This window comes from Tripterygium wilfordii, chromosome 22, assembly GCF_013401445.1.
Source record: "Tripterygium wilfordii isolate XIE 37 chromosome 22, ASM1340144v1, whole genome shotgun sequence".
NCBI classification, from domain to species: Eukaryota; Viridiplantae; Streptophyta; class Magnoliopsida; order Celastrales; family Celastraceae; genus Tripterygium; species Tripterygium wilfordii.
Genome location: NC_052253.1, coordinates 4,992,075 through 5,016,621, shown reverse-complemented (window position 1 = coordinate 5,016,621; position 24,547 = coordinate 4,992,075). Strand labels below are relative to the sequence as shown.

The 24,547-nt window shown below is 35.7% G+C and overlaps 3 protein-coding genes across 7 annotated transcripts; 1 reads left to right on the top strand and 2 right to left on the bottom strand.

Annotated features, from left to right (window-relative positions):
• Positions 1-1,091: 1,091 nt before the first annotated feature.
• Positions 1,092-2,122, bottom strand: LOC119991423 (mavicyanin-like). The gene is made up of 2 exons (XM_038837777.1): positions 1,910-2,122; positions 1,092-1,471 (listed from the first exon to the last, which is right to left on the bottom strand). Exons 1-2 carry the CDS (start codon positions 2,088-2,090, stop codon positions 1,092-1,094), a joined length of 561 nt encoding a protein of 186 aa, XP_038693705.1. The 5' UTR covers positions 2,091-2,122.
• A 1,696-nt stretch (positions 2,123-3,818) lies between these two features.
• Positions 3,819-5,949, bottom strand: LOC119991838. 2 transcript variants are annotated; one of them, XM_038838325.1, is made up of 3 exons: positions 5,669-5,949; positions 4,431-5,585; positions 3,819-4,340 (listed from the first exon to the last, which is right to left on the bottom strand). In XM_038838325.1, exons 1-3 carry the CDS (start codon positions 5,799-5,801, stop codon positions 3,952-3,954), a joined length of 1,677 nt encoding a protein of 558 aa, XP_038694253.1. In that variant the 5' UTR covers positions 5,802-5,949; the 3' UTR covers positions 3,819-3,951. The 2 variants fall into 2 exon arrangements, with proteins under 2 accessions (XP_038694253.1, XP_038694252.1); XM_038838324.1 differs by having other exon boundaries at positions 4,010-4,328; positions 4,427-5,585; positions 5,669-5,948.
• A 4,110-nt stretch (positions 5,950-10,059) lies between these two features.
• On the top strand, positions 10,060-23,875 carry LOC119991094. 4 transcript variants are annotated; one of them, XM_038837296.1, is made up of 10 exons: positions 10,060-10,234; positions 10,354-13,547; positions 14,118-14,262; positions 14,497-14,579; positions 16,029-16,267; positions 18,448-18,534; positions 19,470-19,569; positions 22,027-22,231; positions 22,314-22,517; positions 22,695-23,875. In XM_038837296.1, the coding sequence occupies exons 2-10, from the start codon at positions 10,515-10,517 to the stop codon at positions 23,549-23,551; spliced, it is 4,953 nt and encodes a 1,650-aa protein (XP_038693224.1). In that variant the 5' UTR covers positions 10,060-10,234; positions 10,354-10,514; the 3' UTR covers positions 23,552-23,875. The 4 variants fall into 4 exon arrangements, with proteins under 4 accessions (XP_038693224.1, XP_038693222.1, XP_038693223.1 ...); XM_038837294.1 differs by having other exon boundaries at positions 10,444-13,547; positions 22,314-23,875; XM_038837295.1 differs by having other exon boundaries at positions 14,121-14,262; positions 22,314-23,875.
• The last annotated feature ends 672 nt before the right edge of the window (positions 23,876-24,547 follow it).

The window sequence follows — 24,547 nt, the reverse complement described above, 5'->3', positions numbered from 1 at the left end:
AACATAAAAAATAAGGATAAATTAGTAAATTAAATCACTTTTTTTTTCCTTTCTTTTTTATCTATCCAAACAAGATAAAGAGAAATATATTCTCCCTTTCATTCTCTTCCCTTCCCCAAATCTCTCAATCCAAACACACTCTAAAAGTTAAACCTAGAGATCCTCATATAAACGCTATTTTTATATCTGAAAAACAAATTACCATATTTGAATTTTTTTTTTGAGATTTTACACAAAGTCCACAAAGGACGATAATCCCTCACCCAAGGGTGGACTAAACCCACCCTCGAAGAAAAAAAAATGACCATAGATTAATCTTTTTAGGCTTTTAGACTATTTTTGTCCACCCTAGATTTTAGTTTTTGCCCACACTATTATGCTTTGCCTAGTCCAACCCAACCTAACATTTCCTTTCCACTCTTCTCTTCCCCTCTCGTAAAACCAGTTGGTCTTCCCCCTTTGTCAGGCTCTCACACAACCACACAAGGAGACAGAGAAAGACCAAAGACAAAATATGAAAAATCGTCGAGAATATTTGTAAATTAACTTTCAATTATTACTTATTGCTATTATATGATTTTAGTATTATTTTCTATATTTCGAATGCATAATTAATAAATAATCCAAAAAAAAATTAAGGATGTTGTCCCCAGACTTTCCGCTTTATTTTACCCACCCTCACATAAATTTCTGCATCCACCCCTATTATATGAATTTTATATTGAATCTTCCTAACATGCTTGTTAGGTTGTTCATGAATAACAACAAAATCTGCTGAGTATTCTTTAATTCGTCTGCAAGTTGGTAACTCATTTTCATTTTATTGATTCTTCACACGATTAAAAAAAAAAGAAAAAGTATACGTATATATTCAGAAAAAAAAAAGAAGTAGCAATTTAGGGTTTTATTTCAATGAATCATCACAATTCTTTCATAACCCACTCTTTTATTCAAAGCCCAACATCATACTAAATATTACTATTTATTTATGCCTCCCTCAAGTCCCAACACAAGTACATATAGGAAAACCTAAAATAGAAGCTCAAAGTCTAATTAATTATAGAGGATATTGACGAAGATGCAGAATCACTCTATTGGGCTGGGCTTGGGCCCATAGAAGTCGAATCGCTGGATTGGTAAGGAGCCCAAGACTGAGTTGGAGTTGGACTTGAAATTTGGCCCGTAGAAGGTGAACCAATGAATTGGTCTGGGCTAGGAGCCCAAGACGGAGTTGGAGTTGGCCTTGAAATTGGGCCCATAGAAGGCGGTGGTAACACCAACACCGTGAGGATTTGGCCTGCTTTGCAGTGGCCAGGGAGGCCACATGTGAAGGAAAAGACGCCTGGCTTGTAGAGAGTGATGTAGTCTTCGCCAGTAAAGTAAGTCTTCCGCGGCTTTGAGATGTCGCAGGACAACAAACGTACAGGCGATGCTTCAATCACATTGTGATGGCCTCTGTCGTATTCAAACACTGCACAAACAAACAAATTAATAAGCGCCGTTTAGTATAAATTACCTGGAGATAAATAAGTTAACTTATAAACTGTGTAAAATATATCAACTGTGAAATAAGTTGTCATGTATTCGGCAATTTATAGGTCATGCTAATTTATAAACAGTGAAAAATGTTTTATGTTTTTTGTTTGTAATTTTTTTTAAATATTCATAAGTATAAATATAAATTTAAAAAATTTATAAGTATAATTTATTTAAGTATAAATTACAATATATTTTAAAGTGAATAAAATTTAAATTATTATCTTATGATTAAAAAAATTATAATTTTTTGTAAATTTCATTTACTTTAGATTTAATGATAAAAAAATCATAATATTATATATAATAGAGTAAATGAAATTTTACATTTCGAAAACTAAATATTAAAATATAATATGGTAATTAACATTACCAATAATGTCACCAACATAGAAGGTCTTGGAGGAAGCCCATTTTTTGTAATCGACACCGCCTTGATCAGTCCATCCGGCAGAATCACCGACCTTGTAAACGGCACCATAACTGGATCCACAAAGAGCCATCAAAGAAACCATGAATCCAAGACCTACGGCTGCTTCCCTCTTCAAAGCCATTCTCGCTAAATATTAATTAAAATTGAACTAATTATGTGTGAAAGAGGGGAAATGAAAGAATCAGATGATCAGTTGTGCAAGAACACCCAGAATTTACAAGTATATATAATAGGGTAAGGATTTCTATTGAAAGGCCTGAATGTTTTAGTTAAAAAACAAACAAATTTCATGGGCTGAGATTCATATGGTTTTCGGTGTTGGGCTACATAGTTAGGTCTCTAGGAGTTCATTGTTATAGGGATTATAGCAATATATATTGGCATGCATTAATCATGTGACATTAAAATCACTTGAAACATGCAACTTGGAGGGAGTTCATTGTTTCTTAATTTAATCATTTGAATAATGCAGTAAATTGATTGAGTGGCCAGAGACTATTTGAAGCTAGGGTTTACCATTAACCTATCTAACTAAATCCTAAAAAACCAGGTAAAAATTAATTATATTTCATTTAGTGTTTCACATTGAGGCATACCATTTTGAATAGCATATATGCTATTTATTGCTCACCAATCAAACATTATTTTCTTTATTCATCAGTCCAATACAATTTCAATGTCATTTTGGGTAGCATTTTGAAATTTTAACACAATTTCATTTTTGAGACTCATTGATAAATTCGTGGCTTGGCTTGGAGACACTCCGATGCTCAAGTCAATGTCAAACTCTCAAGGACTTCGAATAAATTGATTGTAAATTGTCATGCATAACTTAGGTCGACCTTAGCCTCCTTTATATAAGGGTCGACTGGTGATAAAGACGAAACATTTCCTTGACATTATTGTTATTGGGGTGTCATGATAGGATCAAATGCCTTGATCGTAATCTCCTGGCGTCCTTAGACATTATCTTGAGTGTGGCTGGGATATACCTTGGAAGTTGAGAGTTATCCTCTCTCAACTCTTTATTCATCGCACAACTTTCAGGAATACGTAGCTTTCTTATCACTTGACATGAGTCATTTTTCTCATCCACAACTATGAACATTTCAAACAATATATATGCTATTTTTAAAATTATCCACGGACACTGGGAATATAATTGAAACTGCGGGATGGACCTATCTTCCTTCGGTCAATGGTGGGCTGAAAATGTTCTGTTCTGATAAAGAGCTAGCCCAGGACTTGTCAAAATGGGCCACGTTTTCAGTACGAGCTAGCCCAAAACTTGGTGAAATGATCCGCATTGGTCCACTGGACCAGACGGCATTTCCACTGATCTCCTTGAAAGTTGAAAGGAAAGTCTTATGGGGTTCTGTTACTTTCCTATCTTGAAAAGTTTTCCAGATTACTTGTGTTCTTCTTAGTGGGACGACTAGTTGGAGTGGAATTCGCTGTGAGTATGCAATTGTTCTTTTATATAAGTATATTCTCGGTTAGTGTTTTTTAATCTGGCTTTAATGCTTGTGCGTTGTGGTGGAAGCCTTTGTTATTATTATATTTGCGGTAATTGTGGTGTCGAATGCAAAAGAAAAAACGCGCTGAGTTTGTGTTATTTATCAAGCCTTTTCACTGCTAGATTGATGTCCTGCGAAGCATTTCGTGATTTTGTAGGGTTAGTTACTATTGTGTTGTAATCTACCGCACCAAATGGAGATGGTAAATGGCAAACAAAGATGTTTTGAGGAATTAAACCCGTAACATTTAGTTGCATCATTACAATTTTACTACTCAGCCACATGTTTGTATGTGTTCGACAAAATGTCTCAAAGCATGCATCACATTAAAGTAGCAGAAAAACAGAAAAAGAATGCGTCACATTAACATTTTATTTTCATTTAACTATTACACAATATTTGTTATACTTTACACTCGACAGTTTTTTTTCTGTAAGAATCAACACACAATCTGAGAAACTCCTCTCAGAGTTCATCTCCATCCCAGTACCTTTTCACTTTGGGACCAGTAGGTCCGTCTTCCCCCGTCACTTCATTTGGTAATTTCAGTTTCCAAGGCAATAGTTTCTGCACCGCCTTGATCTCATCGGCAAGATTATAATCAATCTTAGGACCCCATTTCCTTAAGTAGTTCAACCATGGTGGCTCAACAATAGCTCCTGATGGAGAACCCTGCAGATACTCAGCAGCAATCAATGAGTATCTTGACCCAGTATCAACGACCATCTCACTCTTGGCTGTGTCATTTCTGATCCCTACTCCATTATCTCCTTGCAAAACCAAACCAGGCTTTGCATACATGGCATGCCCATTTAAAGATGCATAAGCCACAGCTTTTGTTGATATAGATAGACCTTCGTAATGCAATAAATAGATTAAGTGGGCAAAGCCTATACAAGAGAATCACCATTAACCCAAATCATAATAGTATGTGTTAGGATTACCTGTTTGAAACTCAAGCTGAGAAGCATCCACCCATGTTCCTCCACTGTGTTGAGAGAAGTAGATACTCTTGAGCTCTCCATTGAAATTGCTGACCCTTAATGTCAAATGCTCCCAATCCCCTATATGTTGTCCTATTTTGCCTAATGAAACATTGAAGAATTTAACTTTTGCCCTTCCAGGTCCATTGAAAGGGTAGAAGACCCATATAACTATGTCTGTGAAGGTTCCTCCTAGCATTGGTTTGACATGTAGATAAACCTGTGAGCTCTGCAAATCTCCCTTCTTGACACTCTCTTTGGCTTTTTTATCAAGGGGAAGATCCAACCAGTATGTGCCATCATTTGAACCACCTTGAGGAAGGTTTGAGCCTGTGGGTTCAATTTTCACTGGGCTTGACTCCTCACCTTTTTTGTATAGTAATGCTCCATTAGTGAAGTACCATGTTACTGAAGACGGAAGGTATTTTTCATCAGGATGCATGTATATCAATGGAGAGTATGTCTGCATTAGCGCCTTAATTTGTGTTTGATTAGGCATGGGAGAGAGATTGGATTTGATATTCTTCAAACAAACAATAGATGCTAAATTCTGTGAAGCAAATGTGCCCACTTTCACTCCCATTGCTTGTTTTCCTCTATTGCTAGGCCTAAGACTGGAAAAATTGGTTCCAGTTGAATCATTTGATGATGCCCATATCAAACTCTCAGTCTGGCATTCATCAGTGAGATCGGTTCGGACACATCGGACTCTGTCCGCAGACGGCTTTTCAGGGGAATTGGTGATGATGAGCCCAACTGCTCTGTACCCATCAGGAGGCACAGGTAACCAGAAATAGCCATTGCCTTCTTTTTTGATATTCAAGGACTCACTGCTCAAAACAAGAGTGTAATCAACTGGCTTCTTCAAGGCACCATTCGAAGCATCATCTGTATAATCCTTCCCTACAAGAACCCACCCGGAAAGCTGTCGACTGTTTGGTTGGCCATAACAGCCTAGCATCGAAAACCCTTCTGGAATTGGAAAGGGTTCAAAGAATGAAGCACCCTTGTCATCAGGTCCTCCTTGCTGGACAGTCCAGATTTTGTTGAAAGTTGAAATTTGCCGCACTTGTAATCCACCACCTAAATCAATTACTCCACTTGCAAACCCTTCACCTGTTGCAAACTCAACCACAAGAATTCAGAGGAAGGAAAATCCAAGCAACTTTGAAAATCATTCTGAATGAGAAGATGAGTACCTGGCGGCCAAGTTGGTAATGGAGAGGGAAGCTTGAATGAGGTTTCAACAGGCAAAGCATTACTTTTCATAACCACATCTCTCGTTTTCTTCTTTGCAGATGCATTGAAGGAACCACTTAGACGATTCCACATTATTTGCAACCAGTTTTCCAAAGGAAGAGTGACGAGATATATAGAAATAATTACAGAGTTTATTGAGAACAAGGAAGTGTGAGAGGCAAATGTTGGGAATAATTGGGTAGGTAATCCTTTGAATCCTTCTTCTACCTTATCTTTTCAGACCAAGTGGTTATATATATATATATATATATATAGAGACACACGCATATGCATATGATATACCTTATATAAACACACACATATGCATATGATATACCTTGCTTGTAGTAGTTTCTTGCTTATATTATTTTACCAATACACAACAGGATTAAGACTAATTGTGGCATAAAAATGTCGAGCTTAAAGACACAAGTACTCATAGTCAAATATGCCACAGGCCCACAACTAATCTTTTACTTTTTCTTTTTTAATCGTGGTAGAGCTCGTTGGGCCCACCTAGGTAAAATAAATCTTCGGACTTGTATATTGCATCCTCAAAAGTTTTCCTAAGGTAATTCGCTAATTGGTTGGTATTCTTACCAAGAGTGTGATCGCAAAGTATTAGCAGGAGATTTCAAATCTAGTAGCTATGAATTTACATGAAATGTTGTGAACCGACTCTGTCAATCCCTTTTAAGTTCGACAACTAATCTTTTGATTGTAACTCCCAAACCACACCATTGTCCATTCACACTTAATATATTTTGAATATTCAAATGATTAGGATTCATTTAGGATTTTATAAATCATCACCTACCTACCATGATTACTAATTCAAAATTTTGCTAGTTTATTACTGTCAACAATCATGCATTGATTTTTCTATTTCTTCTTCTTATTATTATTTTTATATTGAAGGTTAGTGACATGTGAAAGGTAGGAATTATATACCTATGTATGTTCCTTATATCTGGTCTAAAACAAAGTAATAACCTAATATGTCAATAATGGATAGCTAGAGGTAGATGAGGATCCAGCTGTGCAATCAATGTCATTGGCTCTATAAGATTTCTTTCAACGACTAATATATTTCCTTTCGCTTTCAATTCAAAATTAATGAGAAAAATAAGACCAAATATAAGAAGTCGAATTTTCATGGTGGTTGTCCGCATGGACCCTGTCTAATCAATGTTAACAAATAAGAAACACAACAATAAAATGGATAAGGATCCCGAAGGACCCGACCATCATCATTTATATCTAGAAAACAAGATAACGTGTATAAAAAAAAAAGAAAAAAGAAAACTTGCAAATTGCAGTAAAATCTGAAAAACTTGCCAAGCAAATGCAGCGATGCACATTGTGACCCACCCACACAATGCTAGGGTACAAGTCGGAAAACACGTTTATCTGTCATTTTAGAAAATACGGAAAACACAAAACCAATTGAAAACAGGGAAAAAAAAGAAAAGAAAAGAAAAAGAGAAGAAGAGAAAAGAGAGAGACAATTTATAAAAGAGAATTTTTATCTACACACCACAAAAACATTATCTTTACATCATTTTTACACCACTTTTTGAATATGATAAGTTTACACCAAAAAATTATAAATCTATCCACAAAATTATAGTGAAAAGACTAAATTACCCTTGTTTTATACAATATTAAAAATATTAGTGTTAATTTTACATACATATTTAATCCACAATTCAATCTCTCTCTCAAATCTCAATGGGCTTATGTGGTAATGGAAGGAGAGAGGATCAAACTAATTTTCAATAAAATTTTACTCAAGGAGATCTATTTGCTTGGAGAAAATTTTCTACCAATAGCATGTGTCCATATCTCATTTTTCACATTGTTCCATCCAACAAGCTCCGATGAGGATCTTAGTTTCAATATCAATGTCAAACAGTTAGGGATTGAGTAGAGGAAAGACTCTTGATTTGTAAATCTCTCTAATATGTATATTACTTCAGAAAATCTCTAAACAAAAAAATCAAACAAGATCGGTAAAGTAATTGTTACATAGCATTAGTGGATGAGTATAATTGTATTCCATGTGCTTACTTTGTATTAAAAACTGTTGAAGCGAAAATCAACAAACCAGGTTTGATTTTCGCTCCAGAAATTGATAGGATCATGTTGTTTTTCTTCCAAAAAAAGACAGGAACATGTGTTGGGTGTGTTTGGAAATGATTTCGGTTTTTTGCTTTCAAAAATTGATTTTAAGATTAGATTTTGAAAACAATTTTAAGAAATAATGATGAAAACAAAATTCATTTGATAAAGGATTCTGCACAGAGAAAGAGGAAAGATGAAAGAGAAAACATGAAAGAATTTTACAAAACTTCAAATAACAGTTTTGGTTTTTTAGTTTTTAAAAACCAAAAACGGTTTTCAATTTTACAAAACAGTTTCTAAAAATACTCACCCAATCGAATTTTCAATTCCGTTTGAATTTTCAAAAACAGAAAACAGTTTCTTCCAAAAAAACGACAATGATGTGTTGTTTTTTTTCTTTGAAAAATTCTGATGTAAACTTAGTAGTCTCTAATTAAATATGTCAAAATTATTTATTTTAAATTTTTAGTTTAAGGGTTAATATGTCATTGTATACAAGGATATTTATGTAAACTATAAAAAATTAAAAAGTGGTGTAAAGATAGGATTGTTTGAAAATGGTTTTGGTTTTATTGTTTTCAAAAACTGATTTTAAGAAATAAAACTGAAAACAAAATTCATTTGACATAGAATTTTGAGCAGAGAAAAATGACAGAGAAAAGAGAAAATATGAAAGAATTGTATAAAACATCAAAAAACAATTTTGGTTTTTGAAAACAAAAACAATTTTCAGTTTTACAAAATAATTTCTGAAAACACCCACCAAAACGAATTTTCAAAACCAAAACAATTTTTGAAAACAAAAAAATGTTTTGGAAACTGTTTCTAAACAGACCCATAGTGTTTTTGTGGTGTGTAGATAAAATTTTCCTTTATGAAAATATAAAACAGAAAACGAAATGGACCTTAAGTTTTTTTTTTAATGCAAAATGATCAATTAGAGAGAAGTTTTTACATAAAATATATAATTGAGATTTGAGAGCATGACATTGTAACGAGGGTTCAATAATTTGAAGTTTATGCTGACATCGACGTCATTTTTATTTAAAATAAAATTCATGTAATATTAAACCCCCAAATCAAGCTGAAAAGAACAAATTAATTCTTGTAATTAATTGACTGTTGAAATGATTAACAAGTAACAAAAAATTGGTAATGCAGTTCACTGGCTAGGTCTCAAGGAAATTGATTATGCTTTTACTACGTTGATTAATTGCAAGTCGAGTGTGTCATATTATAGAGTTTTTATCCACGTCAAGATATGGCCTTTTTTAGTTTTTATCACACTGGGGCCTGGAGGTAACTGTTGTGCAATATCAGGACCAAATACAAGCCCAAGGTTTAATAAGCCATTGACGCTATCGTTGAAGGTGCCGAGGTGGGGCTATGGCATCAGACTTCGGCGGGGCTGAAAAGTACACTGTGCCGCTAGGCGCTAACGAGCTAGCCCACAACTTGTTGAAAAGGGTCCATATTAGTCCGCAAGACCAGACCGAAGCATTTCCACTAATCTCGTTAAAATTTTTTTAACCGATATCTCTATCTTTTAAACATTTTATAATTTTATATGAGTTGAAACTCAACCCTCAGACGCATATGTACATAAATTTTTCATCTGACGACAGAGTAAGTTTAATCAAAGCACTTCGCGTGATCATAAGAATATTGCTCACTAATCTCCTTTGAACTAAAGGCTAAAGCGGAAATGCATCATGACATGATCAAAATCATGGACGACTTTAACTTAACTCGAAATGTAGCATTTTCAATATCATTTTAAACACCAATAATCCTAAAATTATGATATCAACCTCTTTCATTATTTGCAAGATTGCTTTCACTTCAATCTTCAATCATCCCTAATTTATGATTCATACAATGTGGATTTGCCTAAAATTTGATTTCATCAATTCATGTTTGTCTAATGATATTGTTATCAATAGAAGAACAAAAAGAGATTGACAATTGCATGTCAATTTATGAAAGAAATGCATTTTTGTTTGGCATCGAAGTTGATAGGCTCCATTTTTAAAATATAATTCAAATTTATTGGATAATGGTTTCGTTGTATAAATTTATATTTAGGAATAAAAATATAGAGATAGATGGAGGGAAATTGAAAATCCCGGCTGATCGGTAATGACAAAAATGCCCATATGTATCCTATCTAATATTCCTAATTAAGCAGGACAAAAACGGAACGATCGAAGATACAACGTAAAAGCCCCAAACCTTAAAAATCCCCCAATCACACTCTCCCTCGCTAAACCATCTCCTTCTGTCTCGCTGAAAGCTTGAAACCCAATTCATCAGAAACGCCATGGTTGTTTCTTCCAAGGTTGGTGGCTGATATACCGAACGACGTTTTCGGATCGTATATGCATGTCTTGTTTACTGCATTGGTGAGCTTCTACGATCACTCTCGGTTTTGGTGTGATTTGTCTGCCATCACGTTTCTTTGAAAATATATCGAGGATTTCTTTGATTTTTTCTTCAATTTCTTTTTTTTTTTCTTTCGTAGGTTGTTCAAATTTAGGGTTTGTTTGGGGTTTATTGAGATCGAGCTGGTACTTTTGCAATACAAATTTTAAGTGGTTTTATTTGTATATAGATTTGGCTGTAGAGGAGTTATTTCTTTGAGGGGCTATTGAATTTTGGTGTTTTGTGGGGTTTTGGAGAGCTATGAGAGAGGGTCTGAGATCTGGTAATTCAGCTGCTCGTTCCAAGAAAGATGAGGTTTCGAATAGCCCAGCATTGGCTAAAAAGAGTGTGTATAATACAAGACAAAAGAGTTCTGATTTGAATAAGGAGAGGAACGCTGGTTCGGAGGCTGAAAAGGGGACCAATGTATCTTGTCTGGAGGAAGCAGTTGAATTGGAAGAAAAAAGTAATGGATCTTCTCCAAAGGTAGCCATTGAACCTGAGAAAGAAGAGGCTTCGAATTTTCAGGAGCTGATTGAGAAGAAACTGGACAGCGCCTTGCAGCGGGGTAAAGATTTGAACAAAAAGAGAAACGCAGAAGAGATTTCATGTGGTTCCAAGCCTGAAAAAGGGACCATGGTCTTGTCTCTGAAGGAAGGAGATGGCGTTGAAGAAGATAATAATGCATCTTCTCCAAACGAAGGAGTTGAACTTGAGCAGAAAGAGGGGTCACAGAATGCTGAATGCCATAGAGATTGCAATGTGGATGGTGGTGAAGTTGCGTTTGAGTTTGTTGAGAATGCAAGGAAAAGGACTCAGCTAGATGGAGGTAAAAACTCCGATGAGAGCGGTGTTGAAAAGAAGAAGAAGAAGGCGGGGAAGGGAGATGGTTTAGATACCAAAATGCAGACTGCAGGTAGGATATTAAGGTCAGCATCATGGACCGGAGGTGATGGCGAGAGGAGAAAGTTTGAAGATGATGTTGTTGGTAAAATGAGTCGCTGTGATGATGACCATGAGAAGGAAAGGGCAGAGTCTGAAACTGAAAAGAGTAATCAATCTGATGGTGAGATAAGTAAGATTTTGAAACCAAAGGGTGAGAGTGGGAGAGACCCCAAGATGCAGGGTGAAGCAAAAACAAAAGAGAGTGACCAATCTGATGGTGAGATGAGGAATAAGTTGGGAGAAAGTTGCCGGAAAAAGCGAGGGAGACCCCGTAAGGTGCAGGTTCAAGTGGAAGCGAAAGAGAGCAATCAATATGATGGTGAGATGAGGAAGAAGTTGGGAGAAAGTTGTGGGAAAAAGCGAGGGAGACCCCGTAAGGCGCGGTTTGAAGTGGAACCGAAAGAGAGTGACCAATCTGATGTTGAGATGAGGAAGAATTTGGGAGAAAGTTGTGGGAAAAAGCGAGGGAGACCCCGTAAGGCGCGGTTTGAAGTGGAAGCGAAAGAGAGTGACCAATCTGATGTTGAGATGAGGAAGAATTTGGGAGAAAGTTGTGGGAAAAAGCGAGGGAGACCCCGGAAGGTGCAGGTTGAAGTGGAAATGAAAGTGAGTGATCAATCTGCTGAGAAAGAAAGGGCCAGAGGTGATGGTGAGAGGAGAGAGTTGGAAGATGGTGCTGTTGGTAAAACGAGTTGCTGTGGTGATGACCCTGAGGAGGAAAGGGCAGAGTCTGAAACTGATAAGAGTAATCAATCTGATGGTGAGGAAAAGAAGATTTTGAAACAAAAGGGTGACAGCAGGAGAGACCCCAAGATGCAGGATGAATCAGAAACGAAAGAGAGTGATCAATCTGATGGTGAGATGAGGAAGAAATTGGGAGGAAGTTTCGGGAAAAAGCGAGGGAGACCCCGTAAGGTGCAGGTTGAAGTGGAAATGAAAGAGAGTGATCAATCTACTGATCAGTTGAGGAATGAAGGGGGAAAAAGTCCCAGGAAAAAGTGTGGGAGACCTTCCAAGAGGCAGGTTGAGGTGGAAATTGAAGAAAGTGATAAGTCTGATGGTTATTCTAGGAAGAAGTTGAAACAGAAACGTGGAAGAAAGCCCGGGAGGCCTTCTATAATGCAGCAGACTGATGGGGTTCTGAAGGTGGAGTGTGAGAAGGAAAACAGGATGGGAACAATGAGGGATAGCAAGAGTGCTTTGAGGTCTAGGGATAGTTTGGAGACTGATGCATGTACTAGTAGATCATTTTCAGAAAGTAAACGTAATGGGGAGCCTGTGCGAGGAACGGAAAGAAGAGTACAGCGTAGGGCTATACAACAGGCAGTGAGAGATCGAATCGTGGAACTGCTTCTCGGTGCCGGCTGGAAAATTGAATTCAGACAGAGAAATGGCAGAGAATACAGTGATGCTGTTTATGTTAATCCCAAAGGCAAAACTCATTGGTCAGTTACCTTGGCTTACAGGACGCTTAAGGAGTCTTATGAAAATGGTAATGACAATGGTAATTCTGAGAGTAGTAGGACAGGTTTCAAATTTATTCCTATACCAGATGAAGAACTAAGTGTACTGAAAAAAGTAATTTCTAAAGAAAGATGTGATAAAAATGTAAGCAGAAAGGGGAAGAAAATGATTATCAGGAAGACAGCTGAAGGAGTTACTAGTAAGAAACAGGGCAACAGAAAACTGCGAAATGAAAAACTAAATGCTGTTGTGAGTTCACGTGGTACACCATTCAAGGGTAGACTGAAAAACAAAATTTTGACTCATGCTCAAGATAATTCAGCAGGTCCATCGCATGGGGGAAAACCATTGCTGGCCAGAATGCGCAAGCAGCTAGAAACTCATAATCAAAATCGATGTGCTCTGATGGTTCGCAATTCCAAGGAGGGGGCAGAATCTGATAGTGATGGTTATGTACTATACAATGGGAAGCGAACTGTTCTAGCCTGGATGATAGACTTGGGTGCTGTTCCAATCAATAGAAAGGTTCGGTGCTTTGACTTTAGAAAGACAACAGTAATGCTTGAAGGTAAAATTATGAAAGATGGCATTTGTTGTGATTGTTGTGATAAAATCTTCACAGTATCACAATTTCAAACTCATGCCGGTGGTGACGGCTCGCAAACGTTTCAAAATATATACTTGGAGACTGGATGCTCCCTCTTGCAATGTCTGCTAGACTCGTGGAATAAACAAGATGAGTCTGAACGTAGAGGGTACCATTACGTTGACGTTCATGGGGAAGACCCAAACGATGATACGTGTGGTATCTGTGGAGATGGTGGGGACCTGATCTGTTGTGATGGTTGTCCGTCAACATTCCATCAAAGCTGCTTGGACATTAATGTATGTAACTATGTATACATAAAATACTTTTTCCAATTGCATTTACAGCTAATCATAATGTTTCCTCTCCCCTCCCTTTCTGTTCTTACAGGATATGAAGTTGTTACTGTATCTAGTTTTTTCCTTCTTCTTTCTTTCTTTTGAAGATTTTTTAGAACTTTCCTTTTTGCTCGGGCAGTGGCTGATATTTGGTCACCTTTCCTGGAATTGCTTTGACGTTAATAAATGGTACTCTAGCCTTGCAGTGTTTTTCGTTATGGCCTTGGTTTATTACGGCCAGATATGGATCTGAATAATAGCTGCAGGGTATATTTAATTCACCAAGTTGGACATTATACACAATGTGTTGTAAATATTCATAGCAAAAGGGGGAAACAAAGGAAGTGAGAGCCTATGGTAGAAACATTCTGCTGAACTATTCTCTACAAAATGCAATTATTAAATGTAAAGAATGCCGTTAATGTTGTGGGTCATTCATTAGAGATATATCTATTCTTCTATTGATCTAGACATGTTTAATCTTTCGTTTACTCTGGATCATTATTAACGTTTTTTTCCCTGTGTTTGCAGAAGTTTCCTTCTGGTGACTGGTGTTGCTTATATTGCTCATGCAAATTTTGTGGGATGGCCAGTGGGAATACATGTCAGAGGGGTGACAATAATGCTGCTTGCATATCCACCTTATTTCGTACATGCTACTTGTGCGAGGAGAAATGTATTGATTCTATCTTTACAGTATTTGAATTCATTTATTTGGTTGCCATCTCATTTATCATCATCAGGAATAAGATTAATTATCATTATTCAAACAAAAAATTTAGTCATAGTTATAATTGTAACAATATCCATACTAGGACATTTAGTCATTTACATAGTAGTTGTATTATTTACTTCACAAATCAAAGCCATACTGTTTTATATACATGACGGAAGATCTCTTTTGTTGTAGATCACCATTCTTGTGTTCAGGCAAAGAATGTTGGCAATGATGATTCTGCTTGTGCGTCTTTTTGTGGGAACAAATGCCAAGAGGTAATTTTTTGGCCACTTCAGTAATCTGAGTTATATCTACTGCTTTAAAATATGAATTTGGGCATCTTGTTATCTTGTTTGATTGTGCAGCGATATTTCCTAAAAAAATATGACCAAGTTGGTGCCTGCAGTTGTCACTGTCAATATATTGACATGATAAAACTTTTCTTGTCCTTGGGTATTATATTGTTGAAACTTACATTTTGAGGGCCCTGTCATGTAAAAGCATGAATTCACCCTGACTATATCTAAATGTGTTTTCCTATGACTAAAGGGACTAAAACTTACAGTTTCTTGATCCATATCTAAACATCAAAAGCAAGTTAATCGCTGTTAATAAATATTTATATTAAAGAAAAAATTGCTTATTTGAGAAATACAAAAGATTTTCTTTCGATGCCAAAATTTCCCGGAATACTCATGATTTATGCAGCGTGACCTTTCTGAGATGTGGTTGTTAATTTAGGTTTAGTATTTGTTATCATGATATTGATATAATTTTATGGCAAGAACTGTAGGGCAGGAGAGAACTGTGAGATTACAATAAATGTAATGTACTTGAATTAAAAATATTGGATCTGTGGAATAATTTGTGTCATTATAAATGGGAGCCGACGGAATCTGTTGCCCTGTGGACATCCGCATATTAAGGAATGCAATGTATTAAGATTTTTTGGTTTCCAAAATAATTTTCAAATTGAAACATTTTAGTTATGTTTCATGGTTGCTGATGACTAGTAGTTATCAAGTTAGAAATATATTGTGTAGTTACTGAAGAGGTGAACGAGAAAGAATGGTGGTTGAATCAGATATGGAGAAAATGCTTGTGAAGCTCGGAATGGAATAACTGGTAGTATTTTTTGCTCATGATGGCTTGGAGTAATAAGAAACGATATGAAATTAGTTAGTAGGAGTGGATGAATGTATGCTCTACGATAGAAATGAATGGAGAAAACGAATACTCGTGGTGGCTTCCCTTTGATGTTCTCGTAGATTCATGTAGCTGACCCCAAACTTTTGGGCTAAAGGCTTTGATGATGATGATGGCTTGTAAGGCCATCAACAAGGTTTTAGGAGGAACGAGCTGGTACCATAGTTGGCCAGGATAACGATTAATACAAGAAAATGATTATTATAAAAGGATTTTTCACTATGTCTCTTTAATCTTAAGAACTGTAACATTATAACATTTTGCTTTTTTATTCAGTAAACCAAAGATAAGGGATAGAGCTATTTGTTTATATTTTGGGACATTAAATGCCAGTAAAGAAAATTAAAAGTTGGCGATGTAGATAAAATATTGTCTTCAAGTTGGCTAAGATTATTTACTTCTTTTTTCTTTTCCTAATTGAACATGGTAATTTCCCCTTCCCTTTTATTGTATGAGTATGTGTCTGCAAGCACATGCATTTGTTTACTAGAGTTGATCAATGTTTTCTGGTTTGTCAGTTGAATGGGAAACTACAAAGTCTTCTTGGTGTTAAACATGATCTTGATGAAGGCTTTTCATGGAGTCTCATTCGCCGATATGATGTTGACTCAGATGGGTCTCTTGATGATGTATCTCAGAAAATTGAATGTAATTCAAAGCTAGCTGTTGCACTGTATGTAATGGATGAGTGCTTTTTGCCTATGGTTGACTACAGAAGTGGAGTCAATCTGATTCGCAATATTATTTATAATTATGGGTAAGGATGCTTGAACTTCTTACTGGTTAACAGGAAAGGCTGCTAATCTTCTTCTTCTTTTTACCACTAAACTAAGGTTTTCTATCATTAAACATTCATTTATCTTTTGAATGAAAGAGAAATTTATTATGATTATAGCTGTCGTTCCTAGTGCCACGTTGCTGCAAATGTGGTTTTATTGACTGGCAGGAGTTTCTATCTTTTTACATAAAGTATTATGATAAATGCTGTTGAATGTGTCAGATTTGGTTTAATTGCAATTCCCTGTTGCCTTTGGAATCATACTTGATTACCTGAAAACAGTTTAGGAGATCATTGCATAAAAGCTCTTCTTAATATTCTGCAGATGTTCAGATTTGAGAGATTGTCAATCCAAAAAGAGACAGCCAAATTATAATTTCATTTAAATTACTGCTGACACTTTTTTTTCCCCTTCTCTTTAGTTGTAATGCTATGCTATGTAGTATATGATTTCAGGGATGAGCAACATAACCCGTGCATATATTGTGGGCACTCAACAAAAGAGTCTCACATTTTTTGTTTGATTAAGTGGATTTATGTAATCTTTGCATAAACCAACTTGCTAATTTGAAACTAGATTGATTTATGGTGACTAACATGCCTTTGGTAGGGATTCAGGTTTACAACTTTTATGGAAAGGAATAATATTGTATTTGTTGTATAATTTGGAATGCATTGAAAACCTTTGTACATTAATAGCATCTGGCTGACTTGTAGATAGGAGAAGTGAGATCAAGTGGTTTATCCTTCAAAAATGTGCTGTATTGGCAGTTAGCATAAATCCCAGTTCTTTATTGTAATTTCCATTCTTTTTGTCAAGATCTCTTCTGTATTACTGCTGCTTTCCCTGCGAGTGGCTCAAACACAATATGCCTTTTGTTGTAACTTGCACATTTGGGAGGAGGGGATCATCTAAACCAGCGGTTTGCTTGAAGTGGTAACTTTAGCCATGAGGAATGCACATAACTGAGTCTACTTTACTCTTGGACAAGATGGAAAATTTACGTAGCGACTTCTATGGTACTTGATTGAATGAATAATTACAAGGTTGGAGACATTGTTTATCACTATTTAGTTTCCTCCTTGGAGTGTTCAAAATACTTTTATGCATTATGACCAATCTGAGGAACTGTAGGTGCATGGCTACGAACATTATAAGATTCTCATACGTGTTGGATTAGTATGAAGGACTCAGGATGCTGAGCACATACAGCTACATATTATAATAAGAGTTTAAACAAAAACACTTGTTCATGTATGCATACACATGCATGTATAATTTTATGCTTATATTCATTAAAAAATTAGTATATTTGATGATGCTGGTGATTATTGAAGCACATTGTATGCAGAATCAAACCTTTAAAGTGGAGATATGGATGGAGATATAGGAGATGCATAACAAATAGCGGAAGAGATAAGACTGCCAGAACTGATCTTTCCATCCAAATTAAGGAGAGAAATTTTCTAAAATTTAGAAAACAGTGGAACCCCCTAACTTTAGAGGCCGATATATTATGAGTTAAGTGGTAACTTTAAACCCTTTCTCCCATATAAATTATTTCTTAAAAAATGTAGCATTCTGAATCTTTAATGAAGTCCTTTAATAGACTAGTATGCTAAGTATGTGTATTTTTCCGTTAGTCAAAAATTAATTGGATTTATAAGTATACCTTTGCAGCATCTATATTCTGCAATTGTTCATGTTTTCATGTCATTTTGGGTAAGGAATGATCTATGTATAACTTCCACAGAAAAATTTCATTGCCTCACTTCCTTGATAAGTTTACCATTATTTTTGCATCAACATGTTTGGTTTGGTTGTTTGCCATGTGAATCTTGAGTTTGTTTGATCCTACTTTATTTTTATCGTTTGTTACGTATACGCATAAATGAGATTTACGCGGCCGACATGCCATGTGTGTATATCACCAGCTTTTCATTAGCAACTTTTGATAGTAGGATACCCAAAGCACTTAAATTTATTGATCCTTGTTACATTAGTGTTAGTCTCTGTTGCTTTCTCTGCTTATCTGCTTCTTGGCTTGTATGCTTGTATGGTTTCTCTACTTATCTGACTCCGCCTTTCTCTAATTGGTCATATGTGCTAGTTGAAGTTCGATAAGCTTATTATCTCAAATTATACTTTTATTTTGCAGGTCTAATTTTAAGCGACTAAATTATGTTGGGTTTGTTACTGCAATTTTGGAGAAGGATGATGAGATTGTTGCTGCTGCATCCATTAGGTATCTTTCTGCTTATAATAATTTCATGTTTTACTTTGCAACATTAATTAGTATTATGCTTAGATCCCATTAAAGTATTCTCATCATTTGTTTCGCAAAATCATATTGGGGCACCGCCAATGCTAGTATATCTTCTTTAGCTCCAAATTTTTTGAATATGTCAACCCTTTTTGTTTCTTGGACGACATCATTAGTCATTAACCTTGTAATTTGAATAACCGAAAAGCTAAATGGAAGGTGGTTTTACATACTGAGATTGTTTGTAGGAGATGGCGTTCTTGACTGACTGGCTGCTTTTTTAGTTTTTTATTTGAAAAATTGCCTGCCTTTTTTTTTTGGCTAACTATTTGTTACTTAAATTACTTTCAGCCCTTGGGATCAAGATTAAATCCTTAATGGCACGAACATATCAAAATGCATAGTTTATATGTTCTCTAGTAAAAGTTGACATTATTGTGTGAATGTGACATATCATGATGTATTTGTTTGGTATTAATGTCATTCTTGCATTAGAGGATACATGGTTGTAGCACCGATTATCATTAATAACCCATTAAATGATTCTCCTTTTGTTTGTTTGATGCAAGAAAATGAATCTGCATCATTGTTGTTTGCCCCCAATATATATATTATGGATTGTAGTTGTTCTAATGAATGTTACTATGAAATGTCTACTCTCCTTTGGCTTCTTTCATGGTCGTGTTCTGGGCTATGAGATGATACTTATTTTGATAAAGGTCAATAGATATGTATTGAATATTAAGTCAAGTCATATTATTACTTTTAAAGAGTTTCCTGGTTTCATACCCTCGAGTTTCTCTACCCTTTTTTCGTGCTCTTGCTTTTTTCCTTTTTTTGGAGGGTAGATGTTCGATTTGTCTCTGTACACATGGCATGAGCATAGGTACTAACATTACATTTTTTTAATTGAATAGGATTCATGGGAACCAGTTAGCAGAGATGCCATTTATTGGGACTCGCTATTCATATAGACGTCGAGGGATGTGCCGCCGGCTTTTAAGTGGAGTTGAAAATGTATGTTCAATGTCTGATGCCCTTTTCGCTCATTTCCTGTGTTTATACATTCTCTTGAATGCAAGTTAGCTACAGTTTGACATATAATTTCATTCATTCCTCCTTATTAGATAGATCTTTCCTTTCATTCTATTTATCTATGTAACATTCCCACCCCCCACCCCAAAAAAAATCTTGGTGCTCCAATACGAGAGACCATCTATGGAATATTTATTTATTTTTTTCTTCAATGAACTTTTTAAAATTATTCTTGATTTAATGTTGAGCATGATGCATGTAGATGTTGCTATTTATCTGCATGCCACTGACCAATTGTTATGCATTTGTTCATCCCATAAAAATCATGGTACACAGGTACAGCCTCCTGTTGAGGATTGGATTTTGATCCTATCTGATATGATTAGTAGGATGTGGCTGACTATCAATTTAAAAATAGACATGGCTAGCTCCGAATGAATGAGAATCCTGTCTGCAGCTTTTAGTTATATTAATTTTTGAAGAATGCAAATCTAGCTATTACTTTTGTCCTTATGTCTTTATGAGTTTTGTTTACTTGTCTTTTCTTGCATTGTTATAATATACATGGGTTTATCTAGTTCATAATTTAATAATTATATTGATTCTGTTTGTGGATTGAATTTTATAGATATGCATTGTTTTCACTTTAAATTTTTCTAGACGAGTATGGTTTTCTTGCTAATATGTATACAACTTTAAGATTTATTTTGCTTTAAAATTTTTTCACAGAACTCATATCAAGAAATAAAATATCCAACTGTATTTGGTTCAATTAAATCCGTCAGCATATGGACGACATGGAGCAGTTTCTGAAATGTGCAATGAATAAGCTGATTATATCCTTTTTGTTCAGTCTTTACCTTGATCGATCCCAATTCGATACCTTGTCAGGCATAAATACAGATACATTTATGATCAGGATTAATTCTATGTTATATTGACATATTTTACATTGAGATTACAAGAATGCAAATTATTTCCAGCATTTAATAGATGTTTCTAGACATGATCTTTGTTGAGCGTCAAGTTCTTTTTCCTGAGAGTTTTTTTTATTTTTTATTTTGAAGAGTATGTAAAAGGACAAATTTTTTGATTTAGACAAAAGGGACTTTTCTCTTAAATAGAAATTAATGATTTGCTGTTGAAGTCATAGTTATGAGTGCATCTAAACATAATTAAATCTCTGTCTTTGACTATCGGAGAAAGTAATAGGCGAAATTATATTATGACAATCTAAGAAAAAAATGGACAAGCGAGGAAGTGTTTACTTGTGTATATGCTTATAAGTAGAAGTAAATGAACAAAGATGAAAACATGGGAGCTCCTTTAATTCTACCAATAGAAATTACTTGACCTTTTCTTTTGATATGATAAAATTACAGATGATGTATAGGATGAGGTGCTACGGAAAGAGTAAATTGATTGTTTCAATTTTTATTTTATTTTGGATAGTGTATTAAGAAAATTGAAATTGGTTTTAAAGTATGCTGCTTGTCCTATTTGCTTGGGTTTTTTTTGATATTTTGGGGCCGAGTGGACTGAAAAAGCTAGACTTGTGCTTCAGTTGTCCAAGACTTTTAGGATTTAGTTGTTTCATTACTCTTTATGTAAAATGTGTTAGTTTTCCTGATGTAGCTTTAATCTATTAGTCTTTTATCGGGAGTTTTGAGTTCATCTATGATCAACTAAAATTTACATGTCTGTGGAGCTAATTAAGGAATGAACCATTCCGAGGGAGAAAATTAGCTATTCTCTGCTGTGATATTGTGTGACACAAGCAACCTTAAGTTTTATTCTCAAGAAAAATCTACGTCAATTGCTTGATATTCTCTTTTCACGATTTTCATATAAAAATCCAAGTTATTCTAAGGAGCAATTTTACATGATTGTGTTCTCAAAACTGCTGAATCTACCTGTATCCTAAACCACCGACTAACATTGTATCATACCTTCAAATTTTAATTTCTTGCTTTCGTGTAAATGTACTTTGGCCCAATCACTGAGCTCTAAGAAATTCATAATTCCTATGTTTCTTGTGGTATTAAGATGCCACATTAAGTCATCAAAAAGAAATATTATCCTCAGTCACATCTGTACTCAAGATTGGGAATCGATGTTATATTTTTACATAACATTGATTTTTTCCATTCAGCTGATTAAAGCCAATTGTTTTGGATACATGCTACTTTCCCTATTGCCCTAGGATTGAATTAAGCTGGCTGTCTGAACTTTGACGTACGACACGCTTGACAGTTTTTATAAACTTAGAATCCCTCATGATTAAGCAGAAGCCGTAAGTTGCAAATTTTCAGAGTCGTTCTTATTGTTATCAGGGGCTAATTCTTGAAATTTAGTTAAGTAGAACTAAGCTGCTGGGGCTGCTCATTTTATATAATTTTTTTTTGTTTTCTTGGCATCTTATTCCTAGTCTATTATCAGGCTCTGTGTGCCCTAGATGTTGAGAAGTTGGTGATACCTGCTATCTCAGAGCTGAGGGAAACGTGGACTTCAGTTTTTGGCTTTAAGCCTGTTGAAGCATCACTTAAGCAAAAAGTGAGAAATACAAATATGTTGGTGTTCCCTGGTGTTGACATGTTACAGAAACCGATATCAAGCATTCGAGAAACATTGCTTGCTGCTGAAGGTATGCCATAAAGTTGGTCATTCAGAGTATTTGAATTTCATTCTGATTTCTATTAGCCATTAACCTACACAAGTTTTTGTAGGTTTGAAGTCTGCTCAACTAGAGGAGCATCAAATCACGAATGAGTCTAATAACTCTGATGACAGATTTTCAGCGGCAGTTGATGTGAATGTTTCTAGTGAGGTTACTACACCTGATGCTGCTAAGATATGCAATGAACCTGTTGCACATGAATCTGACTCTTTTCTTCGTCCTGCCCCCTTGCATGATACTTCTGACATAACAAGTGAGAACATTGATTTACCAGCTAGTCCCTGTGCTTCTGATTCAAAATCTCTTGTTCAATTGAGTGATGATCTTGGGAAGAAAGTCGATACTATTGTTAATACTCTTTGTCATGCATGTGATGCTTTTGAACAAGCTGGGGATATTGGCAAACAACATAATGCTATTATGGTTTCAGGTGTCCCCCCTCCTCATAACGGGATTGAAGCATTAGATTCCTGTCCAAAGCAGCTTGGTGTTCCTGAGGTGGAAATTAAATCGTTCATGGTAGCTAATATTAGGACCAAGGCTGGTGATTCCGAACAACAATTTCTATGTGTCTCCAGGGGTGCTACTGAAAGTGTTGCTTGTGAAGTGAAAATAGAAGTTGGCATTGTCAAAGACTCATGCAATTCTCATGAAGATATTACTGTTGGGCATGATTTAGATGCTAAGTTATCAGAGGACATGAAGATAACCAATCATCAGGCTTTTCAAGAATTTCAGGTCACTGATGATAAGGTGCTTGACACCCATGAAATGAAAAGTGACAAAGTTTATCAGTATCAGTATGTATCTGTAGCACCAGGAGTTGCATCTCCAGCATCAGTTCATGACAGCAGCTCGTGTAAGATTGATGATATGAAATGTCCTGATGCAGTTGTCCCTCCAACACACGAAGGTAATTGCCATATTGCATGTGGGTCTGTTGCCCTCGAAAAATCTTGTCTACAGCCTGGAATAAATGGATCACAGAGGTCCAGGGACATCACATTAGATTCGACTGAAGTTCCTGTGGGTGGTGAACTTGACCGGGAAAAAGAACCTGTTGCAGCTCAAACTAACACCCTCTCTCCAGATGAGGATTCCATATCTGGGAGGACTCAGATAGACGTCAAATCTTCAAAGCATCTTGAATCTGATACTGGAGTTCCTCAAACTATTATTGCACTATGCAATCCCGAGTCATTGTGTGGTTCGAGCTCTGCTTCTGGTGCGTCTATGCAATGTGTCTCTGGTGGAGGTAACTCATGCGGTGCTCCAGAGGTGGTGTAATTCTTTCAAACCGGGTTAGTTAAAGTGGAATTTGGACGTCTCTCACCATGTTGATGCCTCCTTCTGAGGTGAGAGTTTTATATCTTTAAAGTGATAATTTGGAAGTGGAGTTTCAACAGCATAGGACACCTTGAGAATTTAGATCCAATTGAGGGTTTGTGTATTTAGTAACTCGCCCATTCTCATTGTAGACCAAACATTTGATAGCCCTTGCGAACGGCCTTATGTTTTGGCCAAGAGCTTTTGTACAGAATGTCAAGAAAAATTATTAGACTTCTCAACGTTTATCAATCATAGGCCATTTTGTGGCCCTGGTTTCTGTTGTGTTCGATCGTTTTTTTTAGAGTTGTCCAAAAAAAACCGTGTCAAACCAAACAGATCGCTAAATTGATTAATTGGTTGGTTATTGAAAAGACTGATTAAATCATTCATAACTGATCGATTGATCGGTTAAATTTATGTAAAAAAAAATCGGTCGAAACCGATATTGAACACTTCTTTTTCCCCTTGTGAACTTTAAGCTTCACTAACTGATTTTAAAATTCCAGCAAATCCTATTTGAATTAAATCCATTGTTTCTGTAACTAGCTAAGCATCAAAATCATAATTCGTGTTTCACACACTTTGTGGCTTCCTTCATGCATGAATAGTAGCGTAGAATTCTTTGGAAATCGATAATTTGTATGATGTTGATTTGATACTTAAAAAGTGGTTGAATGGGCTGGGAAGTACTGGCTTATGAAATAAATAAACTCTCTCTATATGTTAAATTATCTAAATAAAAAATGAAATGTGTGCCATCTAGGATCCTTCACATGCACTAATGATGTATATCTTCCTCCTGTCCTACCATGAAAATTTGTTGCTCCTTATCCTAATCAAGGGTGTTTCCTTTGCTGTCTACACCACTATATATATATATATCTTCCTCCTGTCCTACCATGACATGTTGCTCCTTTCTCCTTTCTCAATATTAATATCCACGTTGGATTGACA

Coding starts and splice junctions, on each gene's coding strand:
- LOC119991838 (XM_038838325.1), bottom strand. CDS start 5,801: ATGTGGAATCGTCTAAGTGGTTCCTTCAATGCATCTGCAAAGAAGAAA. Junction 5,586..5,668: donor ATTACCAACTTGGCCGCCAG/GTACTCATCTTC, acceptor AGTTTGCAACAG/GTGAAGGGTTTGCAAGTGGA. Junction 4,341..4,430: donor TCAGCTTGAGTTTCAAACAG/GTAATCCTAACA, acceptor TGCATTACGAAG/GTCTATCTATATCAACAAAA.
- LOC119991423 (XM_038837777.1), bottom strand. CDS start 2,090: ATGGCTTTGAAGAGGGAAGCAGCCGTAGGTCTTGGATTCATGGTTTCT. Junction 1,472..1,909: donor CTATGTTGGTGACATTATTG/GTAATGTTAATT, acceptor TTGTTTGTGCAG/TGTTTGAATACGACAGAGGC.
- LOC119991094 (XM_038837294.1), top strand. CDS start 10,515: ATGAGAGAGGGTCTGAGATCTGGTAATTCAGCTGCTCGTTCCAAGAAA. Junction 14,580..16,028: donor GTGGGAACAAATGCCAAGAG/GTAATTTTTTGG, acceptor CTGGTTTGTCAG/TTGAATGGGAAACTACAAAG. Junction 19,570..22,026: donor TTTTAAGTGGAGTTGAAAAT/GTATGTTCAATG, acceptor GTCTATTATCAG/GCTCTGTGTGCCCTAGATGT.